This window comes from Bacillus rossius, chromosome 1 (assembly GCF_032445375.1).
Source record: "Bacillus rossius redtenbacheri isolate Brsri chromosome 1, Brsri_v3, whole genome shotgun sequence".
Taxonomy (NCBI): Eukaryota; Metazoa; Arthropoda; class Insecta; order Phasmatodea; family Bacillidae; genus Bacillus; species Bacillus rossius.
Genome location: NC_086330.1, coordinates 150,159,285 through 150,178,335, shown reverse-complemented (window position 1 = coordinate 150,178,335; position 19,051 = coordinate 150,159,285). Strand labels below are relative to the sequence as shown.

The following is a 19,051-nucleotide window of genomic DNA, read 5'->3' as shown; positions in this document are numbered from 1 at the left end:
AATTGGCAAAATATATATATATATATATATATATATATATATATATATATATATATATATATATATATATATATATATATATATATATATATATATATATATATATATATATAGATATCACCACAAACATCTCCAAATATTTATTCATCTTTTTTAGAGACTTTAGAAGATAAACTGGCTGCTTATCAAGATGAGTTAGTGCTACTTGGTGATTTTAACATCCCAGGTGTTGAGTGGACCAATAATCTAACTACCAACATCATGCACACGCACATCAAGACTAAAGCACAATATCTTATAAACTTTATATCTAGTCTTAGTCTGTCTCAGTATAACACAATCCTATCATCCAAAAACCTCTGAGATCTTTGTTTTACAAACATCTCGCAATGTTCAGTATCTCATGCGGATGAAGCACTCGTCACTGAAGACCCATATCATCCTGCCTTAATTATAAAAATAATATATCTGACAGCATTCCTTATGTGGTCAGTTCTTCTAGAGTCTCTAGGTCCTATATAAATGGTGACTATTTTGGTCTTTACAATACTGTTAAAAACCGATTGGTCAAATTTCTATGAATCTACTGATGTTAACTATCTTGTTGATCAATTAACTAATTGTATATGTCTCAATATTAATGAATTCATCCCCGTGTTTATTAGCAAACCATCTAAATACCCTGTTTGGTTTTCAAAAGACTTAATTCAAGCTTTAAAATCCAAGAAACATTTTCACAAACTTTACACAAGAAACAAAAATATGTACTATTATACTAAATTTTCATTCTTTCGAAAACAAACCAAATATCTTATCAAGCGTGATAAAATAAATTGGACCAGAACCACTAACAATAATATCAAGAACAACCCTAAGAAGTTTTGGTGCTATGTCAAATTAATAAAAAACGGTTATCATGAACAGCATTCGTTAAAAGTTAATGATGTCGTATCTAGTGATCCAGCAGTGTTGACTAATGTATTTGCCGAATACTTTTCAAGTGTTTATGTGTCCTCTAATGTCAATTACCAAGTTCCCACCTTAAATTCATTCCTTGATACAATATCTGTTCCCTCTGTTTCTGACAGCCTTGTGCTTTGGGGCTCTAAAACCCTCTATGTCTTCAGGACCCGACGGGATTCCTAATTTTTATTCTGAAAGGCTGTTCACATTTATCAGTACCTCTATTAAAACATTTATTTAATACTAGTTTAAGAACCCAAGTTTTTCTTAATAAATGGAAAATAGCAAAAGTCATTCCAATTCACAAAAATGGAAGCAAATTAAATGTGGTTAACAATAACCCATATACGTATCACTATTAAATGGTCTCTCTAAAATTTTTGAAAAAATAGTTTTTAAAATCACTAATTTCCAACTAAAAAATCGTTTATCTAGTAATCAACATAGCTTTAAATCAGGAATGACCACAGCCACCAATCTAATTACTTTCCTTAATCCTATTTTTAATGAAGTCATTAGCAGGGGTCAGGTAGATGCCTGTTACTTTGATCTTGCTAAAGCTTTCGACACTGTAAACCATTCATTACTATTAGGCAAGTTAAATAATTTTGGTCTTTAGTGACAATTATGTTAATTGGTTTTCTAGTTACCTTAAAAATCGAACTTTTTTTGTATCTATCAACAACTCCAATTCTTCAAATTTTATAGCTAGTTCTGGAGTTCCTCAAGGTGGTACCTTGTCTCCTTTACTTTTTAACATATTTATTGATGACATTACTCAAATTCTGAATCATTCTTCTGGCACACTATTCGCAGATGATCTAAAAATAAGTAGAAAAATTTTCTCTTTAATGACTGTTTATTATTACAAACTGACATTAATGAAATTAATAACTGGTGTAAAGCAAATCTTGTGACCCTCAATAAAAGCAAAACAAAAATAATATCCTTTACTAGAAAATACCTTCCTATAAAATAATATGATTATAAATTAGGAAACACCTTAATTCATAAATCCTCTTCTCTCAAAGATTTAGGTATCATTCTAGATTCTAAATTGTTCTTTCACCAACATGTTGAACATTTAATTTCTAGTTCCCGAAGAACATTAGCTTTAATTAAATATGTAACATATTATGCTACAAAAACTGATTCTATCCTCTCTCTTTATTTAGCATTAATTAGGTCAAAACTAGAATACTGCTCAGTAATTTGGAACAACATCAATATGTGCGATAATATTAAAATCGAAAACATACAGAATAAATTAATAAATATTATTAATCAAAAACATCTTCCTCTACCCAATCTGATATCTCTCTCAAGTCGAAGAGAATTACTTGACTCTATTTTCATTAAAAACTGTTATACTAACAAATTGAACTGTAAATATATACTTGACAACACCGGTTTAAGAGTACCTCCTTTTAATAGTTGTTTAACTTCCACTTTATGTACAGTTAACAGAAACAATGATCTTATTTTTAGGCTAATAACCAACTTTAATAAATTTGATAAAGACTTTAATTTTTTTCCTTAGTTCTTAATGATCATGTGTGTTTTAGTTCTGTGTTGTCTAAATAGTAACATTTGAATTTTGTTTTATTGTCTTTGTTATGTGTGTTTTGTTTTTATATTGTATTGTTTTGTGTTTTTCATTTATGTTTATTTTTGTGAGTGTATTTGTGTCTAATTGTGTGCCTACCATTAAAGGCTTTGTCCTGTTAGTTGGCATGTTACAATTATAAATAAATAAATAAACAAATAAATAAATAAATCTTTGACGAGCTCTATTGGAACTTTATGAAATAGACAAAGATAATGTCATTTGCTTAACCATTTGTAATTACCAATCTTTAAATCATAAATCAATAGTTATAATCAATATTCTTACCAACAATAATACAAGAACATTCACACAACCTTCGATCAATAACACTCAAAATACATTCTTAAATAACAAAATAAATGGTACATCCTCAATTGGTTCAGAAAGCACACACAGATTACAATAATATTTACGAAAGTTCATGGGCGTTGTGCTATAGTTCTTAATCAAAAGTTGGATTAAGAGATAGTGTTCAGGAAATTTTTGTCATCAGTATATATGGTCCCAAAATATGTATATACAAAGATTTTATGTGTACCTAGCTATCTCTCATTCGGTCTTGCATGATAACTACACTCAGGACATGAGTTTAGTAGAATAGTATAATGAATTTAAATATTAGGTTCTAAATTTTAACTAAATATCACAGTCAGTCAAATCAAATAACGAGGTAAAACCAAATTTAAATTGTGAGTAAAATAGTTTGAAAACACTATTAATTCAAAGATTGAGTTTTCAAGAAAAATGAATAATAGGTGAATTCAATGAAATGAACATAACTCGCTGTATCCGTTGTACAATATTATACGTAGTACATGATATTAGAAAGCTTGTACTGACAATTCTTATGATTTACCTATAATAATTGTACTACACTTCTTAATCTATCATTATTCATTTCAAATAATGGTTATTCAAAATTCAAGCAGATATACTTTTACTTCAGTTATATCACTATGGCACACTAATTGTGTCAGCAATATTCTGAAACTTTTAGTACAGTAAACTCCCTATTATCCGCGGGCGGATGATCTGCGGTGCGGATTATCCACGCGTGCTACGAAAAAATACAGCACAAATGTAAATCTGTATTTTATTACAAGTGAGCAAATTTGAACTCTACTGACGAGTGTATTGTGTACAGTATACAGTAAAACGCCACAGGCCTTCTCGGAACTCACGCGGTAATCTGGCATGCGTTGCTATTTTTGTCTCTGTCGCGCTTTGTTTCTAGTCATATGGTTGCTTTGACGAGCAGACAGTCAGCCAAGGTCGCTCCCCTCCCATTCCTGCTCCCTCACCGTCATGGCATCTTCCTTTCTTTCTCTCTGGTCTATTGACACGCCCACCTTCTTCTCTCCACTCACCCTTTTCAGTTGACACTGAGCGTGTTTGCTGACCAGTCGAAGTTTAGTTTTGCCTAGTTACATCATGTTTTAGTGTTTAGTGTTTAGTGTTTGCCTGGTTTGGTGTTTTTCGTTACGGATTTAAAATGGCAGAAAAGCGAAGGGTCGTTTTGACGATTATGCAAAGTCTGGAAATGATCTCTAAAGTAGAAAATGGCACTTCAAGGAAGCAGATGTGTTTGGATTATAGAGTCGGGGAAACAACAGTGAGTGACATTTTAAAGAAAAAAGACAAAACTGGTGAACTTTGCATCAATGTCGGACAATGCTTCTGCGATGAAAAAACAAAACATTATGAAGAGTTCTACCTTTCAAAATCTAGACTCGGCATTGGCGGAGTGGTTAGCTCAGGTGCAAAATGAGGGTACCCCTGTAAATGGTCCTATCATCGTGGCTAAGGCAAAAACATTTTTTGATCTGTTAGGGCTGCAAGGAAATTTTGATGCATCGTCTGGCTGGTTAACTTGTTTAAGGCAACATCATGGAATTCGTGAGATTGGACTTCAAGGAGAAAAACTTAGTGGCGACCAACAAGCAGCTGTCAATTTTCAACATGAATTTGAAGAATTTTTTTTTAAAGAAGAGTTATCCTTTGAACAAATTTACAACACAGATGAACAGGGACTCTTATGGAAAGTCTTCCCACTCGCACTTTAGCATTTGAAAGTGAACGTCAAGCGGCAAGGCATAAAAGCAGCAAAGAAAGGATAACCATCATGTCGTGTAGTAACACTACGGGTGGTCATAAGCTTAGACTTCTTGTCATTGGAAAGTCCAAAAAACTGAGATCATTCAAGGACACAAGAGCAAAAATTTGCCTGTTGACTACTCTAACCAAAAGAAAGGATGGATGAACCAAAAAATATTTAAAAAATGGTTCCAAACGATTTTTGTTCCTCAAGTGCATAAACACCTTAAAGCAAAAAATTTGCCTGAAAAGGCTGTGCTGTTGATCGACAACGCACCTTCTCATCCAGCTACAAGTGTACTGAAATATTCTCATGGACAAATTTTTGCAAAGTTTCTCCCCCCAAACGTTACCTCGCTAGTGCAACCCATGGACCAAGGGGTCATTGCAACAATGAAAAGAATGTACAGAACCAAGCTGCTAATGTCCAAAATTGAAGAAGGTTGAGATCTAAAAGAGTTTTGGAAACACTACAAAATCCTTGACAGCATCTACGACATTGCATCTGCATGGGACTTAGTTAAACCATCAACTCTGAATAAGTCATGGAGAAAACTCTTGCCTAATGTGGAATCAAATGATAATCTAAACCCTTTGAGTTGTGAAGAAGAGAATGAAGATGTTGATACGCCCACGGCAACGCTGGCCGACTTGGTAAAATCAGTTCCGGGTGCTGAGAATGTCGACGTTGGGAACATTGCAGAGTGGTTGGAGTGTGACGCTAACGAGCCGGGATTCGAGTGCTTGACAGATGAAATCGCTAACAAAGCCAGGGGAGAGGGCACGAAGGAAGAAGAGCAAAGTGAAAGTGAAGAGACGAGCCCAGTGCGAAGGCGCGGATGACTCACGAAGCGGCTTTGCAACACATCGTCGGACTGCTTCACTATTTAGAGGAACAAGACGACGATGCGCAGTTGTCTGAAAAACTTATTTTGTGGAAAATTCAATCAAGAATTAAGAAAATATGTTTCCAAAGCAAAAAACAAAAGCAAGTGACTGATTTTTTCAAAAAGTTGTAAATTTAAAGAGTTGTGCTTTTTTAGTGTCTAATGAAGTCTCTGCGTACGTACAGTACTGTATCCTTGTTACAAAGTACCGGGCACTTTTATGTTTACATTAACTGAAATGTATTGTATGTTTATTATTCAGTTAAATACTACAATTTTAGCATCATTTAAAATTTTTTACTCTTAATTGTAACTTTTACTGTACATAGATTTTTAAGTTGAAATTAATGTTTCCTTTTTTGTTTCCCATTTTCGGCTCTTTTGCTGATTATCCGCGATTTTTACTATCCGCGGTGGCCCTGCCACTTAATTTCACGGATATTCGGGATTGTACTGTACTTCACATTTTTTTTTATTTTATCAAAACTTGATATCTAGAACAATTTCAGTTGACTATTCACTTTAGTTACTCCTAACTGCATTAAATCCAAATCAAACATAATTTTTCATGTCCATAGACCTTACTTTACAAAAACAGGTATCTATCACAGAGTAATATAATTTAGTAACAACAGTTGAATTAAAGTTATATAAATCATTACTAGGGGTATGCACTTTCCGTGTTTATTTGTTCACAGAATTCGAGGTTATTTTTCTGGAAAATCAGTGTTATTTTTCTCTGAAAGGGAGGTTATTTTGACTACCAAAATGGATAACAGTAATACCAATTTCATATCTCAAGTGTCGTGAAAATTGTTTTAACACTTAATACACACCAATTACTAACTACTTAATATTAAAACAGATGACATTAAAAAGGTATAATTGAAATTGAATGTCCAGTATTTGGAGAAGTATGAAGTCATTTCTCAATTCTTATTTAAATACTTACTGTACTCACTGAATTGTTCACTTCAAACCATTGACAATCTGGGACCTAACTGCTTCAAAATTATAACAACACTTAATCAACCCAGCAAACACTATTTAAAATGAAAGTTAACTTAAAATAAATGAATATCAATTAAAAACAACACAGTAAGTAGGCTACGCTCACTAAGTTATTCACAGCTCAAATCTTCAAAAGAAAATATGGCCATTGTTGCAAGTTTTGACTCTGTGAGTGTTGTTCTTCTATCCGTCAACACTGTATTGTACAAAGACAAGAACCGTTCACAGTCAACATTGGCACAAGAAAACCAAATCGCTTCGAAACACTTGGTCGCAAAATCTGGCCTCGTTAATTTCACAACTCTCAAAGCTGCGAGAATGTCTGGGCGATTACTTTCTGAAACCTGCTGGTTCAGTGCCGCTTGCAACTGACAGAAACCTGAAGTTATTTCTTCAGTATCCAGTGAAGAAAATCCAAAAATATTTCTAATATTTTCAACCAGGCTTGGGTTTACTGTTGCTAGGATTATATATTTTGGATCCAATACTTTAAGGTGTTCAAACATTTTTTTACTGGGATCCTGTGCCATTAAAGAAGTCAACTTTGCTTGGGCTTGTGAAACTACTCTTTGAAGTGACAGTTTTGCTTCTGCTGCCTTAGTTGGGGCAAGAGACTCTAGTGCACTTTGGGTGTTATCAAAGTAAACACCATTTGAAACAACTGTGTAGCATTCTTTGAGATGCTCCAGTTCACCATGTAGCAAATTTGAAGTTGGATATGATGAACCCTCCAACTTTAGCATCAAATCCACCAATTCCTTGGCATGCTCCTTTATGAAAATTGCTTGTACATGAACAGCTGCCAGATGCTGTTTGCTGATGGCACTGAAGTATTCTACACCAGCATTCTGAAGCGCTTTGATCTCGTCTTTTTGGCAGAAGTCAGCAATATCAAGCAAATAATCTGCAAGGTAAAACACAGATGTGAACCAAGAGTTCCACCTAGTAATTACAGGAATGGGGAACAAAGGTAGTTTCTCTCCGTACTTCTCTTCTAGGAAACTTGCGTACAGGTGTCGCCTCTTCCTAGTATTCAAAAAAATGTTTACCTTAACAACTGTATAATTCAGCTCGGACAGATCTTTGATCCACACCCCACCAACAAGATTGAGTTTATGTGGCCAGCACTGCACATACTGTAAATGACCGCCAACAATGATTTCCAAAGCTTTGCTGCACTTGACCATGTACCTTGCAGAGTCTGTAACTAAGGATCTCACATTGTCATATTTGATGTCGTACTTATGCAAGGAATCAACAATTGCTCTTGTGCATGTAGTTGCATTAGCTGCAGCTAAAAAATGTAAACCACCCAATACAATTTGTGGCTTATCAAAATCAACAAAAAAACGAAATAAAACAACAAACACACATCTTCCCAAACGATCTGTCGTTTCATCACAAAACACATCCACTCGTTTCTCTTTCAGGACTCTCTTTAGGTCTTCTACTCGATGGTGTGCCAAGTCTTCCTCACATTTTTCTCTCAAAGTACGTGCATTCAGCAAATCAACAGCTCCTTCTATGTACTTATCGAGCCATTTCTTAATGTTGGGATTATCAAGTTTTTGTAAAGGTATATTTGCTTTAATGAAAGCCTCTGTGGTGTCCTTGATGAAGTTAGTCTTGAAATCTGTCTTCTTTGTGATGTTACTGAAAGATGCCGATATCGAACACTGCCGTTTTACACTTTGCTCAGCAACACTTTCTGTTGCCCGTTTCTTATGTTTTTCACTACCAATATGCTTCGCACACGAGTCTTTGCGGTCCCATGTCACAGACACATTACAAAAACGACAGAAAATGGTTTTTTCATCGCTTGCATACAAACCGTGTTGTGAAAACTCTCCGGCCCGTTGTTTGGCAGTCACTACAGGTTTCGGCATTTTTGTCAACAAAAGTACTTAATTACGGTAAATTAACACATTTTTGTTAAAAATATTTATTACTTCGGATAAGTACGGAGGCCTACGCCACATAAGTATTAGAGCACAACTACCACGCCACGCAAGTTCAATTCATACCGTTTACAAGTTTGTCGTATTCAACCACGCGCGGGCACGGCCGTAAACAGCTTTGTTTTGTTGTGACTTCGTGTTAGTATGCATGAGTGTGACTGCGAGCGCAGCCTACCGGCTGCCAGCTGCACTGCTGATTGCATCATTGTGTGAGCTTAGCGAGTAACGACGTGTTGTGTAGCTACTGTGTATTTGTTTGATGTTTTGTGTACAAGTGTATCAAACTATACATGTTTACACCATTTTTCTTACCATAAATACTAAAAACATCATCACATGTTCGCGTGTGAGAGGAAGCAGCGCATCGTACTCTAGATGAATTATGGCGGCCGTGTTGTGTTTACTAATTCTGCACCAGGTTAGGCCTACCTTACGGACTTCGTCAGAAGTATGTATTTTTAGCATTGTTTAATCAAATAGTTATGGATATCAGGTTTATTTGTTTTCAATCGTTAAGATTCGCGTTAAAATAGTATCCTATAATGTGGATATCGGGTTTATTCGTTATAAATTGTTAAAATTCACATAAAAATTATTTTATTGCAAATTCGTGATTATTCGCTTTAAAATGTCAAAATTCGCATAAAAAATCGTTTTATCGCAAATTCGAATTTTGCATACCCCTAATCATTACTAGTTTTCCTAAACAGCATAAATAAAAAAAATTGTTTAAACTGTATACCTTTACGCATACAAGAATAAACATACAGCCTAATTATTTTTTCATTCTTGATTAAAATTAAGCTTAATTGTTTTACTAAATTAAATAACTAATTTTATACACATGTTTATATTATTAATTTTGAATACTGATTATTTATTAAAATTTCTATGAATATTTTGGGAATAGTGTTGTAAGCTTTTGAATATAATAACTGTAATTAAAACATAATATTATGAGTGCTCTATATCAATACATAGAGCAAAATATGTACATCTTGGACATGGTGCGAACTATATCTCATAAAAAATTAAGTTACAGAAGTATACACTCATAAATGGAAAACAACACAACCCGAACCAGGATTTGAAATGACAGGACATTGCTTCTAGCTGTAACCAACTAGCCAAAATGTGAACAATGTTCCTCAGCTAAGCGAGGTGTGCAGTGTACCTGTCCTCGCTAGAGTCTGCAGGGCATTGATGGGATCCTGCGGCATTCCCTGGGCTCCTCCGGCACTGCCTCCCTTCTTGGAGCCTGCAACCACATCCACGGAGTACACACGTCACCATGGCCGGCTCCCGGGTCAGGCAAGCCTAGGGCCCCGCAACTATCGGGACCAGACGGAGTTTTTCATTTTTATTTTACTTGTTTGTCTAGTGTCCTGCTAAAATATGGTCCTCAATGGCAAAACGAACATTAAAATTTTATTAGCGCGTAAACCAAAGTGCTGGTCAATACAAACTTTAATTAATGATTTTGTTTCAAAAATTTGTAAAGTGTTTATTGCCACGTATAATTATGCAATTCCACCAAAATTTGATTGTAAGGTTTTATAAAACTGGCACGAAAATATTTTATCAGGAAAAAAAAATCAAAGTTTCTTAAGAAAAATTAGCAAAACCATCATCAAAAATTAATTCCAGGTTGGTTTAAAAAATTTTTTTGAATAAGTTTATTTTTAAAAATTTCCAGGGGAAGCCTCCATGTAAATAGCCTAGGGCCCCGTAAAGCCTAGGTCATCACTGCACGTCACGTCACTTCAAACATATTGCAGTCCATCAGTTAAGAACCCAGCTGATACCACGCCAGAAATAGTAAAAATTTATTGTATCAGCAAAAATAAATGACATCTTGTTGACATCAGTCGTGAGAAACGATGAGAGGTGAATAGATGAGGATGGAGCATGACGAAACGAATGGGTGGGGGGAATAGAAGTAACCCACCCACCGGTTCACAGCAACGTCCACCACATCTCACTTGCAAAAAATTCTAGTTAAGCTCCACAGAGGACATTCTGTGTCTTTTAATCACGAATTTAACTATTAAATTTTATTACATAACCGTACTGTCATAAAAACAGCAGAGATGCATAGTTAATGCTGGCATCTACAGATGATGTATAACATTTTTTTAAAGAAATATAAAAATTTTAATTTGCTTCTTGCTTTAATAAGGACTAATCACTGCCACTTCTTGGTGAATTCTGTCTCCATTCTCCCTCTCACCAACACTAGTATCTGCTTACCTCACATTTGTTCAAATGATACTCCAAAATTTAAAAATAACATAAAACCTAACGAGTACTGACACTAATACATGACCATATTTCCTTCCCTTCTGTGGTGAATATCATATACAGCTGCACCATTCATATTTCAAAACTAATTTTTTTTTGTTACATAGGTATTTATTTATATTTAGGTACTTATAGACACATTTTTAAAAAGTATACAGTACATACTCATTTCTCGGACATGAAGGATAAGTCTCGCTACGAAGCCCAGATATTCTTCCTGCAACAAACATTAATTAACTTAATATTAAAATTAAAAATTCAATAATGCTTTAATTCTAGATTACCAGCACCAAAAACAAACTTCAATGTAATGTAACATGCAAAAAATATTATTCACCAAATACATTGGAAAAAATCAGGATAAATAAGGATTTCATCAAGATGATTTCTGAAGCTTATGTTTGCAATTCATGGCAAGTGGAAATTTTAAAAACTAACCTAGCGCTTTGTTTAGCTGTGATGTAAGCTAGGAATAAAAATATACCTGTATGGCCACAAAACAATTACAGTAAAACCTCTATTAAATGAAATCCTTTTAACTGAAATAGCATTTAATCAAAACAATTGATGTCGAAAAAAAGAGGAATGGGGACGAAACAAAACTAGCGTAATGTTCATTGTCTGTCCTGTCAATACCCTTTCGAATCACCAGTGGACAAAGCCGAGTGAGAGAGTTAGCTGATAAGGGGCGGACGCAGTCTGTTTGGACTTGTAAATATTGTGTGTAAGTTAGTGTATAGTGTTTGAAACATTTGAATTTTGAACTTCCCGTGCTGCTTGCTAGCAGCGCCAAGTTTTTCAAGTTGGCTGCCTACCGAGGTGGGTAGCCCTGCAGCTTCCGGCAACGAAGCAACAGTTGTTGTTCAACCATCATGGTGGTAAGTTGTGCTATCGTGCATGCTTGCTGCCAATCGAGTTGTTTACAAGTGCATCATCATTAATTGTGTCGTTTTATCTGGATTTTACAGTCTCGTACGTCTCTAGACAAAACATTTGGTTCTCCGAGCCGGATCGTTCCAGTTTTTTCTGGTGTTATTGGAAACGTGTTTCGTGTGCACGTGGTAAACAATCACACTTCATTCATGTTATTTTGTGCGCTATACTTTCGTTATTTAGATTAATTTCATGGTCAAGATCTCTTCGGCAACATGTTTTAGAAGAAATTAGCAGAGATTTAGTGATCTAAGAAACTGTTATATATTCTTTGTTTCCATAGAATATATTTCGTGTTGGGGTTATGTTGTATTATTTCTCGGCATCTGCTCATGTTTTTCATTGCGTTAGGTGTTTTTGCTGGATATAAATTTTGTTGTCATGCCTTTTTGGTTATTTCGTCCTTTGCTTCTATGTGTGACCATGGCAGATATAGGCTCGGCACTCGTGCATATCCGACTAGCAGAGGCTCGGCTCAAACGTGCCGTCGACCTGTCTCAAAATGTTGTTGACGATGCTTCTAAGCAAGGCTAGTTTCGGGCCACAGTTCGTTTCGTGATCTACCCCAAGTCCGTGATAAGTTCGAGGCGGATTTTGTAGTTCTTGGGGCAACACAAAATTCTGACGTTGATCTCTCAGAACTGACGGCACGTATGGACGACTTCGAAGAGAAATATTTTGAAGTCATGTCGGTAAGTGCCCTGGAGGGGTGTTCGATGGAGAGCTCAACATCGTCAAGGCCCAAGGTGAGCAATTCTAGGGTGGCTTTACCAAAAATTATGCTTCCAAGTTTTGAGGGTAGCATTAAACATTGGCCTAACTTCTCCAACCTATTTTGCACTCTCGTTGCTAACAATAATGACCTTTCATCTGTTGAGAAACTGGCTTATCTGAAGACTGTTCTCAGTGGTGAACCCCTCAGCATGATTCAGGCCTTGCCCATGTCTGAAGTAAACTTTGATGTGGCTTGAAAACTACTTGTTGGTAGGTACGAGAACAAGAGGCTCATTGTGTCTGTGCATGTGGAGGCTATACTTCAAGCACCCTCTGCATCAGCTGACTCTCCCAAGGCATTGCGCCAACTGTTGAACACTGTTACAGAGAATGTGTCTGCTCTTAAGGCCTTGTCTGTCCCTGTAGACCAGTGGGATCTGATGCTGCTGCCCATTCTATGCAAACGTTTGGATACTGCCTTACAAACACAATGGGAAATGACATTAACAGACGAGTTTCCCACTCTTAGTAGTTTCACTTCGTTTCTTGAAAAACATTGTCGTGCTCATGAGGCTGTGATAGCTTCCCGTTCTAGGAGTTCGGGAAATCAGGTTCCCAAACAAATGGCTCAAGGGTACCAAAACAGCTGGAGGCACTAGGAGTTCGGGAAATCAGGTTCCCAAACAAATGGCTCAAGAGTACCAAAACAGCTGGAGGCAGTCTCGAGGTCAGTCTGTACACACATTAGTAAGTTCTCCACAGTCACAAAGTTGTCTCTTGTGTAGTGACATTCATGTGGTTAGGTCATGTCCTATCTTCTCGTAGGGTAGCCCCAAGTAACGATATGCAATAGTAAAGGAGCATAAGTTGTGTCTGAATTGTCTTTCCCCATCACATCGATCAAATTGGTGCCCATCTAAGTCATCATGTCATCATTGTAAGGCACGTCACCATTCCATGCTGCATTTTGGGGGTCAGCGATCAGATGAAGACTCCATCCCATCCAACTCAGACAAGGAACCACCATCATCTGACTCTAAAGGCCCGTCTACAATAGCAATGTCCTAAACTGTGTCCGAAGGACACTCGTCACTGATAGGTCCACGTGACCCTCTGACGTCATGCGTCGAGTGGGCGAAGGTCCGAACCTACCTGGTCCGAAGACATTCATCAATTTGAACTTTTTGTCCCAACCTGTGTACTTCGGACACAGAAAAAGAACAGAACAGTCACGATATTTGAAATTCCGGTTCCCGTTTGAAAACGTGGTGTTTGTTTTTGTTATTGACGGAAATGGAAGGTGTTGTAATTCAAGAAGAGCAAGACGACATTTAAATTAGTGCTGTTCGATTGCTGTGATATGAGATCATTTTTTAGCATTTACATTTGCCACTTTGCCTTACTGAATAAATGTATAAAATTGAACTCCCACAACTTTCAAAAGTTCAATCTCAAACTACAAAGCATCAAAAAAATAAACAAAAACCTTTTGTTTGGCACATTTACTGCGCTCTGGTAGCAACTTTAGAAATCAATACATTCAGACATCGGACATCGCAATTGTGGACAGGGCAGTTTTCGGTGAGACAATGTGACGTCACTCACATTCGGATAAGGACACGGACCACGCATAGGTTCGGACTATTGTAGACGGGCCTTAATCCTGCCACTGTTGCAGTAACTGCTATTAAACCTACCTCAATAACAACAATATTGTCAACTGCTCAAGTACAGATTTTCGATTGTTCTGGTGTGCCTTGTGTTGTACGTGCTTTGCTAGACACTGCCAGTCAAACCAGCTTTATCACCGAATAGTGCCTAAAAAAGCTCCGGCTGGTAGGCAGACAGGCCCATCTTCTGATACATGGTTTGTCCAGTACACCTGTGAATGTGGCTAAATCCTCCACATCAGTTGTCTTCTCCCCAGTGGGTAATCCAGATAATCAGTTTGCCATGGATGTATTTGTGTTACCTACCACGCATTACCAATAACTTGCCGAGTGCCAAACTCTCATCGGATGTGTGTCGATCAGTGGCTCATCTGAAGCTTGCTGATCCTTCTTTCGACACCCCTGGTCCTGTTGACCTGCTTATTGGTGCTGACCTATTTCCTCTTCTCGTAACTGGAGGCAAGATTGAAGGGTCTCCAGTGGCTCTCGACTCTGTTTTGGGATGGATTCTCATGGGAAAGGTGGACGCCAAACTTCCACCATCCTGCCTGGCATCGTATTGTGTCACATTGTTCACTTCTTACCCTCCATTAGATGATGTTGTAATAAAGTTCTGGGAAATTGAAGAATTCCCATGTGTAGAACACAAGTCTCCTGAGGATGTTTGTTGTGAAACCATGTTTGCCGAAACTCACGTCCGAAATGAAGAAGGCCGATATAGTGTGTCCCTGCCATTTCGCCACTCGAGACCTGAGTTGGGCACCTCTAAAACCCAAGCTATAAATAGGTTGATGCGCCTAGAGAGAGGCTTGAAAGGTGACTCAAAGCTCAAACTGATGTACTCAGAGTTCATGGAAGACAATCTTGCCACAGGTCACATGGAAAAGGTTCCAGATGATCAGATTAATGTGAAGCCAGCATATTATATCCCCCACCATTGTGTCGTGAAGCCAGAGAGCTCAACCACAAAGCTGCGGGTAGTGTTTGATGGGTCTGCTAAGAGCTCATCTGGTGTCTCATTGAATGACACACTGCTAACAGGCTCCAAGCTGCAAAGAGACATTTTTTACCTACTGTTGAACTTTCGGCTACATGCCTTTTGTTTACGGCAGATATTAAATATGTACCGTCAAATATCTGTTCTGCCCCAGCACCAGGACTACCAACGCATTGTTTGGCGCTTCTGTGATTCGGAACCTGTGCAGGATTATCGATTGAAGACCGTGACGTACGGCGTCTCCTCAGCTCCGTTCTTGGCCCTTCGAACTCTTCAACAACTGGCGGTCAATGAGAAAGATCACATTCCAGCTGCCTCAAGAGTTTTGCAATCCGATGTGTATGTCGATGATGTAGTTACCGGTTCTCACACTCTTGAATCTGCTCTGACCATCCAAAAGGACCTTCGAGCACTTCTTGCCAAAGGGGGCTTCAAGTTGAGTAAGTTCATGAACAACCATTCAGCGCTCATAGACTGGTTTCCGCCTGATGATGTTGATATGCCCCAATCATTTTATCTGGATCCTGAGTGTCAAGTTGTGGTCAAGGTCTAGGGAGTTCAATGGAACCCAGTCTCGGACACCTTCTCCTATGTAATCCGAGGCCACTCGAGTCGTGTTATGAAGAGAAGCATCCTTGCCGACGTAGCCAGAATATTTGATCCTCTAGGATGGCTTACTCCACTGTTAATGTTTGCAAAGCATCTATTGCAACTGTTGGGGGTGCAGTCCATTGACTAGGATGATCACCTCCCCCCCTGATCTTGTTTCTCAGTGGGATCATTTTAGCCGGGAGCTCCCTCGGTTGTCCTCCACTGCTGTCGCTTGGTTCATTAAGGGTCCAGAAGGCTCTACCTATCAACTGCATGGTTTCTGTGATAGTTCTGTGATTGGTTACGCGGCCGTGGTGTTCCTGTGCATAGTGAGCCGGATGATCGAACCATCATTCGTCTGCTGATAAGTAAATCCAAGGTTGCACCAGTCAAAAGCCAAACCTTACCTCGTCTGGAGCTTTGTGGAGCACTACTGTTGGCTCGTGTCTTCAACCATGTGATTGAGACTTACCAAGAAGTTTTGCCCGTATTTTCCATCACAGCCTGGACAGACTCACAAATGGTTTTAGCATGGATTAACTCAACTCCTCATCAGTTGAAGACTTTTGTAGCTAACCGGGTAAGCGAACTCCAAGAGCTTACCTGTCCCAGTTGGTGGAAACACGTACCGTATGAGTTCAATCCTGCTAACTGTGCCTCTCGTGGTCTCTTCCCTCTTCAACTATTGGATCATCACTTGTGGTGGACTGGTCTACCGTGGTTAAGAGAGTCACCCGGACAGTGGCCTTCCCAGTCACCAGATGCAGTGGAAGTGGATCCCGCCGTGATGTAGAAGAAGACTGTCACCTTGACCACTGTAACGTCCTCTCATTATCTTGGCCAGTTGGCAATGTGATTCAGTCGACTAACCAGGCTTCTGCGTGTCACGTGCTGTTTATTGCGCTTTGCCCACAATTGTCGTGTGTCACTGAAAGAGCGCAAGACTGACAATATGTCTCCTGATGAGCTGAATAAGGCTTTACATTTTTGGCTCTTCTGGATACAATCACATCATTTCATATAAGTGCTCTGAAAAAGGGACAGGGCATTTCCTCTCAGATTTGCAAACTAGTACCCTTTCTTGATGACAGTTGCCTGATAAGGGTAGGTGGTCGTTTAGCTCACTCCAGTGTTCCCTTTGAGCAGAAGCACCCAGTGCTGCTTCCAAAATCTCACCATTTGACTGATCTCATTATAAACCACTATCATGAAAATAATCATCATCCTGGAGTTCAGACTCTTAGAGGAATTCTTAGAGAACTATTCTGGATTCTTGCAGATAAGGATGCCATCTCTCGCTCCTTGCGTCACTGTGTTCCATGTTTCAAACAAATACCAGTAGTAAGCACACCTCTCATAGGCGTTCTTCCCGCTATGAGAGTGCAACAGGTTAAACCATTTGCCAAAGTAGGAGTTGACTATGCTGGTCCTTTTATGGTTAAACTTGGTCGGGTCCGTGGGGCAAAGGTTTTGAAGGCTTACCTTTGTATTTTCGTCTGCTGCGCGACAAAGGCAGTTCATGCAGAACTAGCTTCAGACCTGTCCACTGATACCCTTATTGGAGCCTGCCAGGCGTGGGAGAACATCTGATATCTAAAGTGATTGTGGGACCAACTTTGTCGGAACTCACAATCGTCTTAAGGAAATTCAGCAACTTCTGTCATCGGCACCACACCAGCAGGCTGTCACTGATGCGTTGTCCCAGCTCGGTGTCATGTGGCACCTCAACCCTCCTGCTGCTCCCCATTTTGGTGGTTTGTGGGAGGCCGGGGTAAAGTCTTTCAAGCCTCACTTAAGTAAAGTTATCGGTGAACAAGTGCTCACATTTGTAGAGCTTTACACCCTTCTAGTGCAGGTGGAAGCTACGTTGAACTCGAGACCCCTGTGCCCTTTGAGCTCTGATCCCAATGACATCAGTGCTCTAACCCCTGGCCATTTCTTAACCCTGGAGCCACTGGTCACATTACCAGAGCCTAACTTGAGGGATGTACGGCTAAACCGCCTTCAACGTTGGCAACTTGTGGAACGCCTCCAACAGGACTTTTGGCATCGTTGGCACAGGGATTACTTACACACGCTCCAGCAGCGGCAGAAATGGAATGAGCAGGGAGTTAGTCCCACTGCCAAACAACTTGTGCTCCTGAAAGAAGACAGCTCCAAGGATGAGCGACCAAAATTTCAAAAGGGTGTGCCACCGTTGGGTGATCAAAAATTCTATAAGTATTTTCAGAATTACTCTATGGAGTATATTTACTAAAATGCCAATATCTATAATGTAAAATGTGGTCTAGTTGGGCGCCGTGAAAACTCTATAAAGTACTAGTGCTGTGATTGGGTATGTAGCACAACTACTAACCTCTACAGAATATTAACTAAAATATGTCTTGTTATGTTGATAGTGAAAATAAATTATTCTCAAGTTGTATGTACTGGTGTAGTTTGACTCAGTGTGAATACCAAACAATAAAATGTCGTATAATTCCTTAGCAGTATGTCTCCTTCTCTTTGGTGTAAGTATTCTGACCTTAAAATCAACAAATATAAGTAGTGTGTTTAAAAGCATTAACTTCTCTATGACTGCTGATCTCAGTGTAATAAAAACTAATTATTCTTTCAAGACAATCCAAGCTAAATATTTCTGTCTATCTGGTTTAACATACACATGATATGTAAGTATGGTTATCAATCGGAAAAATAAAATATAATGAAAATTTAACTTTTTACTAGGGTCAAAATCATGGTTGTATGGGTGACAATACTCTTTTGCAACATATCCAACTGTAACATGAAAAGTGACAGAGTCAATGATTAGCAAGCAACATACAAATACCTTTGAGACAATTATTCATGTTTAAATAGGTTTTTCATTAAACAAAATTTCAATATCCGTTATACTTAAATGTCTTTCAGAACTAATTACGTTTTACGTAATTGTATCACTGAATAATAGTTTGGTTATCAGTCAATATTTTAAATATTATTGAAACACATTTTAACTGGCAAATTAGTCTTTTCTTTGTTTTTACTAGCTCAGTCTCTTTCGGTAGATCAAACTGTCTCAAGACTTCTGGACCTGGGGCTATTCTTTAAACATTCAAGACAATTAATGACTTTAACAGATTTTAACTTTGATATCGTACATATTACTGATCAATGTCAGTTAACCAGGTCCAGTATGTACAAGCTACAAGTCTTTACGTAGTTAAGTAGTATTAAGTTGTTTTGCGAGTTTCAAATTAGGTCTTGATCGTAAACATCATAGTTTAAGATATCTTGCCATTAAAATAGGACAGGTAACTTCTCGCTGTTCTTGTTAATTCGGG

General features: G+C 38.1%; 1 protein-coding gene across 1 annotated transcript in view; it reads right to left on the bottom strand.

The window, feature by feature from the left end:
• Nucleotides 1–19,051, bottom strand: part of LOC134546283 (mediator of RNA polymerase II transcription subunit 15-like) — a 121,649-nt gene that overhangs the window by 87,615 nt on the left and 14,983 nt on the right. The window contains exons 3-4 of the mRNA XM_063388991.1: nt 10,989–11,040; nt 9,697–9,780 (exon numbers count right to left, since the gene is read on the bottom strand). Coding sequence (XP_063245061.1) covers nt 9,697–9,780; nt 10,989–11,040 — 136 coding nt within the window. The remainder of the gene's footprint in view (nt 1–9,696; nt 9,781–10,988; nt 11,041–19,051) is intronic.